At 37.9% G+C, this 10000-nt stretch overlaps 1 protein-coding gene across 5 annotated transcripts in view; it reads right to left on the reverse strand.

The window, feature by feature from the left end:
• Positions 1-10000, reverse strand: part of LOC109112253 (E3 ubiquitin-protein ligase ubr3) — a 62465-nt gene that overhangs the window by 46264 nt on the left and 6201 nt on the right. For all 5 annotated transcript variants that reach the window (XM_042730643.1, XM_042730644.1, XM_042730642.1 and 2 more), the window contains exons 3-16: positions 9589-9741; positions 8762-8908; positions 8617-8657; positions 8339-8405; positions 8096-8226; positions 6208-6436; positions 5908-6087; positions 5381-5514; positions 3917-4003; positions 3769-3834; positions 3420-3509; positions 2212-2340; positions 382-434; positions 170-303 (exon numbers count right to left, since the gene is read on the reverse strand). In XM_042730643.1, coding sequence (XP_042586577.1) covers positions 170-303; positions 382-434; positions 2212-2340; positions 3420-3509; positions 3769-3834; positions 3917-4003; positions 5381-5514; positions 5908-6087; positions 6208-6436; positions 8096-8226; positions 8339-8405; positions 8617-8657; positions 8762-8908; positions 9589-9741 — 1641 coding nt within the window. The remainder of the gene's footprint in view (positions 1-169; positions 304-381; positions 435-2211; positions 2341-3419; positions 3510-3768; positions 3835-3916; positions 4004-5380; positions 5515-5907; positions 6088-6207; positions 6437-8095; positions 8227-8338; positions 8406-8616; positions 8658-8761; positions 8909-9588; positions 9742-10000) is intronic.

Consider the following 10000-nt stretch of genomic DNA (forward strand, 5'->3'; position numbering starts at 1 on the left):
AGACAAGCGTGTGCCATCATGCTGCATGACGAGACAGTCAGCTCGCTTTCGAAAGGGTTTCGAATCACCCAGTTTGTTTGTAGAACATGCTTTCAAAATGCAGGTGAGAGTCCTATTACTTTTAATAGCTTTATTTTGTCAGCATATTTGAGCTGGAGAAGATCTGCACCTAAGTGTACTCTGAGACTGCTCAGAATGACCAGGAAGGTCAGCGCCCCCTCCAGCATGGGCCTCTCCTGCTCCGAGTCCAGCACTGCGTTCTGATGCTGAGACGCCATCGTCAGCAGATCCACCACCTTGAACCTGACGGAAACACATCGCTTTTAGGAGCCATCACGGAGTAGTGTGAACACACAAACCAAGACAGAGACGGTGTCGCACCTCTCAAACACCGAGGAAATGAAGTAATCTGGGTCCAGTCTGGACGCACACACCTGAAGACCAAAAACAGACAGAAATAAGCCAATCAAAAGTCTATTTAAAATGGCAGCCTAATGACTAATCTTAAAGGGATAGTTCACCCAAAACCTTTGTTCATCTTCGGAACACAAATTAAGACATTTTTGATGAAATCCAAGAGTTCTCAGGCCCAGAAACAATGACATCGTTAAAATAATGTGACATCAGTGGTTAAAGAAAACAAAAATATGCATCATAGTACTCTCATTAATGGCAGCGAATGGTGACGCGGAGGAGAGGAATTGTGGAATAAATATATACAGTACAGACCAAAAGTTTGGAAACATTACTATTTTTAATGTTTTTGAAAGAAGTTTCTTCTGCTCATCAAGCCTGCATTTATTTGATCAAAAATACAGAAAAAAACAGTAATATTGTGAAATATTATTACAACTTAAAATAATAGTTTTCTATTTGAATATACTTTTAAAAAAATAATTTATTCCTGTGATGCAAAGCTGAATTTTCAGCATCATTACTCCAGCCTTCAGTGTCACATGTAACATCCAGTCTATCACATGATCATTTAGAAATCATTCTAATATTCTGATTTATTATGAGTGTTGGAAACAGTTCTGCTGTCTAATATATTTGATGAATAAAAGGTTAAGAAGAACTGCATTTATTCAAAAAAAAAAAAAATTTCTAATAATATATATTCTAATAATATATTTTCTTTACTATCACTTTTTATCAATTTAACATATCCTTGCTGAATAAAAGTATTGATTTTATTTTAAAAAAAAAAGAAAAAAAAAAGAATTTCTGACCCCAAATTACTGACCAGTAGTGTATATTGTTATTACAAAATATTTATATTTTAAAAACATAGCTTCTTTTTTTTTTTTTACTTTTTATTCATCAAAGTATCCTAAAAAAGTATCTCATGTTCTGAAAAAATATTAAGCAGCAGAACTGTTTCCAACTTTGATAATGAATCATCATATTAGAATGATTTCTAAAGGATCATGTGATAATGATCCTAAAAATTCAGCTTTGCATCACAGAAATAAATGATAATTTAAAGTATAATAAATTTAAAAACAATTATTTTAAATTGTAATAATATATCACAATATTACATTTTTTTTTCTGTATTTTTGATCAAATAAATGCCAGGCTTGATGCAAATAAAAATAAAGCAGAAGAGACTTCTTTCAAAAAACATTATTAATAGTTTTTTTTCTGTACTTTTTGTATATATATATATATTTATTTATTTATTTTTTGCACACAAAGTATTCTTGCAGCTTTGTAAAAACACTGATGTCACATGGACTACTTTGTCAATGTTCTTGGTACCTTTCTGTGCCTTGATCAAGTTGTACACTTGCTGTCTATGGGAGGGTCAGAAAGCTCTTGGATTTCATCAAAAAACATCTTAATTTGTGTTCTGAAGATGAACGGAGGTCTTATAGAGGTCTTATAAAAATGGAAATATGAGAAACACAATCATGTTGTCCAAAAAAAACAAATCTCGGTTTTGATGCTGTAAGTGACACAATGACCTTTGCATTTTTTCTATAAAACCAAACCAAACAAAACCAAAAAAGGCAAAATGGCTTTGACGTATGAACAAAGTGGTACAAATAATAAATAATTAGGGCTACCAATTGATTACATCAAAATAATTGCATGATGTGCCAAATCAGATGGGGCAAGTAATGTAGGACCCTGGATGAACACCTATTTCAGTACAGAAGTGTTAGGTGAGCGAGCCAGCAAGAGAGAGAGAGAGTGTCAACATGTTACCTGCAGGAGGTAGATGTCCGGGTCAATCATGGAGTTACAGAAGTGAGACTGGACATAAGTCATGGCCTGACCTTTAATCTGCAGCCCATTTCTCACCCACATGTTACTGTGGATCTCAGACAGGCTCGCCTGCACACACACACACACACAGATCAACACGTGGTCTGCTTATCACACACTGTGGCATTAGCTCCATAACACTGTCACATGCCAGAAGTGAAACAAGAGACATCAGTGAAGATTTATGACAAACGGCTGCAACATTACACAACACAATGTCCTCTGCTTCAGCAGCATTAATACACTGACTGGCAAAATGAAGCCTTGCGTACGGCTGTAACACTTTAGCATCTAGATCCAAATCAAAAGCACACTATTACATCATAAACAGTGTCAGAGGAAAGAACTCAAACAACTCTGGGGAGTCCTAATTCATAGGATTTTCTTTCATCCACTAAACAGATCTTTTTTTGTTTATGTGTTCTGCAGGTTATTGTACAGGTTATTTCCATGCAACATAAGTGCATGTGCTTTACACATTACATGTCATGTTCCAAAAGCAACGAAATATGTGACCCTGGAGCACAAAAGTCTTAAGTCGCTCGTGTATATTTGTAGCATTAGTTAACAATACATTGTATGGGTCAAAATTATACTTTACTTTTTGGCCTAAAATCAAAAGGATATTAAGTAAAGATCATGTTCCATGAAGATATTTTCCTGCTGTAAATATGTCAAAACTGAATTTTTGATTAGTAATATGCATTGCTAAAGACTTCATTTAGACAACTTTAAAGGCGATTTTCTAAATATTTAGATTTTTTTTTTTTTTAACCCTCAGATTCCAGATTTTCAAATAGTTGTATCTCAGCCAAATATTGTCCTCCTAACAAACCATACATCAATGGAAAGCTTATTTATTCAGCTTTCAGATGATGCATAAACCTCAATTTCAAGAAATTGACCCTTATGACTGGTTTTGTGGTCATATAACACCATAACATTATCATAAAATCATTTTCAATTCAAAGCTCAATTCATAATTTAATTATCATATGACCTTGAAATTTAGCGTACAAGTCATGCGTGCTATAATATCTGAGGTATTTGTAGTCTGGAGAGCATTGGTAACTGACAACCAGAAGAATTCGTCTGGCCTTCAACATTGATTTATTCCTCTCTTATTAATCAACTTCATTGTGTATTACCTGTATCTGAAGAGGGTGAACCATGATCTTCATAAGCATCTCCTGATCAGGAAGCAAACTGTCTAAATCCAGACCTTGACACTTCACTCCCTGCAAAACAACGAAAAACAGATAATCAGCCTCAAAAAAAAAAAAAAAAAGGCTTCAAACAGACCAACTGCTGGACCCTATTTAAAGATCAATACATCATTGATTAGCTGTCACTGATTTTTTAATGACTCTTGCACAGTAGGAGTGACAAGTGTCTGTCTTTGAGTGAGCGGTTGAATTATTCACTCAAAAACCCTGATCGATTCAGGAACACCACTACTGCAGGTTCTGAGTGTGTGAGACTGTGTGTCAAGCTCACCTTGCTGAGGAACATGGCATAGTATCTATGGAGAGGCAAATGAAAGGTCAGCTGGTTGAGGGCAGGCTGTGACAGAGAGACAGAAGGGGTTACTCGCCAGTTCCACATTTATCAAGACAATCTTACAGCGTAAACATCAAGACCGTACCTCATCTACAAACCCAATGGTATCAAACCACATCTGAAGAGTTTCCAGACAGTACCGCACCACTGTCTTAGTGTACTCGTGGGTTTCCTGACAATACACAACATCTTTAGTTCATACACAAGCCTCTTTGAAACCTCTAATAAGGGGCTGTTCACACAGAACGCGATTATGAATTCCACTGCACTGCTTTTCCATCGTTTTTTATGTAAACATGCACTAGAAGGAGTAGTAGTTTATTTTTATTTAATGCTATGTGAGCATCTAAGGCTATTTTCATGGCAAAAACAATACAAGTATAACAGATACAATAAAAACCTGCAATCAAACAAACACAAGTTATATTACACAAGAATGTTTGCACTAGACGGATGTGTTTGATTGCTGAACAAGTGTTTCATGTCTTTTGCAGCACCTTGCGCGCGACTCGGTGCTCTCCTACATTCTACTGCTTGCATTTTTTAAAAGGGTCATCAGATGCCCATTTTCCACAAGTTGATATGATTCTTTAGGGTCTTAATGAAAAGTCTATAACATACTTTGGTTAAAATTTCTCAATGGTAGTGTAAAACAACACCCTTTTTACCTTGTCTAAAACAGCTCTTTTCACAGCAAGCCGTTTCGGTGCATGTTCCTTTAAATGCTAATGAGGTCAGCTGACTCCGCCCCTCTCTTCCACAGGGTGACGAGCCGTTCTCATGAGACTGTTTATTTTAGCCGTGAAACTTGCTAACTAACACATTAGGAAAGGCGATTTCAAAGATTCTAAAAAAAAAATCTTATACTCACTTTTTCTGTAGGTGAGGCTGGATCACAAATAATTTGTGCAAAGATAGACATTTAGGTAGATCAGGGGCGCATTACTTTAAAAAAAAAACGAATCCACTGTGTCTTCAGTGTCTCAGATGTTGGGAGTAAATGACGACTGCTATGTTCATTATTACATCCAACAACAAAACACCTAAATCGCTTAGACATTCTTGTCTACATCTGCTCCAGCGGTGAAACAATGGTGGACTGATGGGTCTGAGATAAAACACCAGTCCAGTCTGTGCAGAAACGCTACTGTCAATCAAACTATCGTGGGAGGGGCCTGTCTGTGTGACCTCACACAGGCATCTGAAATCGGCTCGATTTGAGAAAGGGGAAATGATTTTAGGAGATTGTAAAAAAAAACCCTCGGTGGATTTTTATCATTATAGGGTGGTTGCCACATTTGTGTTCAAACAACATGTAAAAGTGCATTTCGCATCCGATGACCCCTTTAATGCAAAAATGTGTTCTCTGTGAATGGCCCCTAAAAGCAACCAAGATACATGCACCTACTGTACTAAAACAATAATTCTAGAAGACTGCAATAATACACAAACGCTAAAATAGAACTCTGTGTGTAGCATCTAAATGAGAGCATTTTAAAAATAAAAAGATGCTGGAGTGTGATGCATGTAGAGATGACTGTAGCCTCACTTTGACTTTGCAGTGTGTCAGGAGACCCCACATGGGCTGAGCACAGGCCTCCAGCTCAGCTGCAAACGCTGCATAATACGTCTGAGACTCAAACTCCACGTGCTCATTCAGCTCTCTCTTATTCAGATTCATCCCTAACACAGCAAAAGCCACAGAGAGGAAATCCATAACATCAGAGTGAATCATCGACTCGCTGAGATCACGTTTCAGCTGTAACAGAAGTTCTTTAATTCTAATCAACAAGCCCTAATGACCTTTCTAAAATGAACAGCCCTGAATGCTTTTAACTATGTAGTTAGCAATTAATAAAGACATTCAAGACCAAGCCATATTCGGAGTACAGTCACAATATCAATAGCCGTAACTATTTTACAACTATGAATTGAATGTTCTTTATTGATCAAGCAAACACTAATTCATGAGCATTTTGCTATTCTTTTGATTTTAGTGGCACTGAAGGAAAGGAAGTATTGAATTTTTTAAAAAAAAATTTTTTGTTGGTGGATTTTTTTTTATTTGTTGCTGACCTTGGAAGAAGGAGACGAAACTCATCCACAGCCGCAACAGAGACTGATCCTCCAGGAAGCGCTTGGCAACACTTTGGTGCGAGAGGATATTAATAAAATCACTAACTAAAGGCCAGTAGGTGTTATTCTTCAGCAGAGCTTCACCACAGTTCACCACCACGTGATGATTATTCTCCTCATCTGTGACAGATCGAAGGCAAGGAGACAATTTTGTAGCCAGCAATCCATTAACTCTGCAAACGGTGCATGGTATATAAAAAGCCATTTTGAACACAGCATCCACCGTGTTTGTTTGGTTACCTTGCAGTTCGCTCTTGATAAGGCAGCTCTCCATCATGTAGAGGAGCACAGTGACCATGATGTCCAGTAACTGGCACTCCTCTGTGACGTGTCTCGCCAGCTCCTCGTTACTGAAGAGCTGCACGCTGATGTGAACGATGCGGTTGGACATGGTGTCCGACTCGTGGCTCTTCATGAGGGTCTTCATGATGAAGGCATAGTGCTGTACAAATGTTTTAGTGAACGTGATCTGTGGCACAGGAGCAGGAAGTCCACGTTACAGATTTTAGTTAAAAAATAAAATCTGAAATATTATTTATAGATCATGGGCCGGTTGCACGAGCTGTATGTTATGTGTGGTGTCAAGGGAATACAAGTTGAATTTGTGTAGATATCTGGATCCACATATTTGTTAGACTTAGATGAATGATGATTAGGAAAAAGTATTTCAATGCTTTCTCTCGTGTTCTAATCACAAAAGTACTGCTTTCTCTTGCAAATTCATTTGCGTTCCCTCGAGAGCCACTTATCTCCAACACAAAAGGTTTTCTCAGAGAATGCAAGTTTTGCAAGTGAAAGGAAATGTTTTGTAAACAAAAGCATTGAAAAAGCATTTTATATTCGCCATGTCTCTTAACAGAACAAACACTGAAGGTAAACCTCACAATATGCGACTAGTACACATGACTTTATGGAGAGCTTACAACCTACTAGCTACAATCAGTCTTAATAACACATGCTGGAACAAGATAAAGTACAGTGTTGGTTGCTAGCAGTTAAGAACTTATGAACATCTGGTACAACACTACTCATATGTACAAGGCCCAATATTAACACTCCCAAAGTTGCAGAAAGCATAACTCAAAATTTACTAGCGATTTAAAAGTTAATTTTGTAAATTTTTAGGGATGCACAATATTGGATTTTTGCAATATCCGATATGCTGAAGGAACATCTTAACATTGTGATGTCTGTCAGCAATCGCCGATATTGGCAAGACATAACGGCATAATTTTTTATATCGGGCCGATGATGATATTTACATTTAAAGGGGTCATATGATGTTGCTAAAAAGAACATTATTTGGTGTAATGAAATGTGTTTATGTGGTTTAAGGTAAAAAAAAAAAAACACATTTTCCACATACTGTACATTACTGTTTCTCCTCTATGCCCCGCCTTCTGAAACTCGTCGATTTTCACAAGGCTCGTGGATCTGAAAAGCAAGGTGTGTTGTGATTGGCCAGCTATTCAGCGCGTTGTGATTGGCCGAATGCCTCAAGCGTGTGAAGGAAATGTTACGCCTCTTAACATACTGTGATGCCTTGTCCGGCCGGAGTGACGAGAGATAAACATAAACCCATTATAAACGTGATGACAAAAACATAAAACCCATTTTTTATTTTGTTTGTAGTTGTGTAAGTATTTTTTTTTTATGAAAGAAAAAAGTGTTTTGAAAAACGGCCTAGAGTGAGCAGAGGCCGGAGGCCTAGAGTGAGCCACGGTGAAACAGTGTTCACAGTGAAACACACAGTGTCTATACAACATGGCGGCGCCGGCAACAACAATACTACAACAAGAATAAAAGTGAACATCTGGGCGGCGTTATGCAAATCTTCCCACATACTGACGTAGAGATGTGGGGCGTGTTTGAACGAGCCGTTTTAGGAGGGCGTTGACGAGTCTTAACTTTTATAAAGAATTTCTCTTTGGATTTGAGACTTTAGTCTTTGCAACTTCACAGATCTTCTTTATTCACCAAGAGCTTGTGACACTCCAAAGAGACAGGAAATCGCATCATATGACCCCTTTAAAGCCATTATCGGCCAATTCCGATATCAGTACGTAATATCTTGCATCCCTATTAATTCTGGATCCTGCATTTGTAAGAGTATAACAGCATTAAATACCTTGTAATCCTGATCTGGCAACATGTTGAGCAAAAAAGTGACCATCTTCTGTGGAAATTCATACTTAATAGTCCAAAACAATAACTCTTCTAAAAAACATTTATGTTTCAGAGTGTCCATTATGGATGGATCTAACAAAACAGGAAAAGAGCAAGGAGATGGAATTGTTTTGTTACTACAGTACATTATTTGGGGAATAACGGTTCATGAGCTTTACGGATGATGAGATGTCAAGGGATCTACCTTTGGTGCTGCTACTGAGCTTGACTCTTTTCCTCTGGCCCACACCCTGCAGCCCATCCTGATCCTCCTGCCAAACAAAGACGTGAACCGCTTTTAATTTGACCCGCACTTCTCAACAATGAGCACAGCTAAAACAATTCCCTTTAACAAATCAGTTCAGTGGCCAAAAAAAGAAGGCTGCATTCTCAACAATGACAAAGGGAAGACACACCCTGCTGTGTTTGTTTTGACTGCTTGCTGGGTCACATTTTATCTATCCCACAAGTCTGTGTGCCTACCTCTTTGCTAGAGTCCTCCAGACTGGCAGCAGCAGTAGCTCCTAAAGTAAAACAAACATGAAGAAAAATACCGTTACCAAAGTCAAACCTGTGTCTCCATATTGACCCATCAGGAATAAAGCCCAGAAGAGGCAGCAGGTGTTACCCAGTAGACTGAGCGCTCCTGCCCCAGCTGGGGTGTCTGTTGCCCCAGCTCCAGCTCCTTTCTCCTCCACTGACACCAGACCTGAACTCTTCAATGCTGACAAATACTTCTCATAGCTCCTCTTCGCATAAACATTCTCCTCTTGACCTGTGGGTGTGGGACAATATAAAAGCATAAATATTTGGCTGAGATACAAATATTTGAAAATCTGGAATCTGAGGGTGCAAAAAAAATCTAAATACTGAGAAAACAGCATTTAAAGTTGTCCAGATGAAGTTCTTATTGATGCATATTACAAAAAAAAAAAGTTTTGATACATTTACGGTCGGAAACTTTCAAAATATCTTCATGGAACATGATATCCTAATGATTTTTGGCATAAAGGAAAAATGGATAATTTTGACCCATACAATGTATTGTTGGCTATTGCTACAAATAAACGTGTGTTACTTTATGACTGGTTTCGTGCTCCAGGGTCACATTTGGTTAACTAACAGAAAGTTGTCAAACATTGTGATGTTTATGGCTCCCAAACAAGCCTAAGTTTAACAAGATCCATGATCACTGCACATTTCCACGCAGTAAATATCAGTATAATGTTTCACATTAGAAGACAGTCAATCATAAAGGTCACTGGCATATATAGGTTTTTAATGGCATGCCTTTTTAATTGTAAGAGTGAGAGAGTGGAAATGGTCAAATAAAAAAAATAGAAACATGATAAAAACAACCCCAGGAAACTCAAATAACTGGAAAAACACTATTTGAACAACTTTACTTTCTCAGCTACACTACAGGCAATCCCAACACATTTCAGACACACTCACCCATGCTCAGTTCTTTAAAGGTCTGCTGATTGGTTAAGATCTTGGTGAGAACAGTGCGCATGGCCCCGCCCATCTTGGTGAGCTCTTCTAAGAAGGATATGTGCAGGTCTAACTGCTGAAGAACCTTCTGCAGATCTCTGTCAGCGGCCGACTCTGCCAGCACATGATAAGATGTTTGTGTGTGTGACAAAATAAAGCAGCATGTGTTACCCCAGTGAGCATGATTAGCAGGCGCAGCCAGTGCACACCACACACACGGGGCTAATATTATACAAAAGCACAGAGAAAGCAGTTGACGATATTTCACATTGCTGATGATCTTACTCATTGCTGTTGTGTGTGTGTGTATGTATGTATGTATGTATGTATGTATGTATATATATATATATATATATATATATATGTATGTATG

The sequence above is a fragment of the Cyprinus carpio genome, chromosome B9 (genome assembly GCF_018340385.1).
Source record: "Cyprinus carpio isolate SPL01 chromosome B9, ASM1834038v1, whole genome shotgun sequence".
In the NCBI taxonomy this organism is placed as follows: Eukaryota; Metazoa; Chordata; class Actinopteri; order Cypriniformes; family Cyprinidae; genus Cyprinus; species Cyprinus carpio.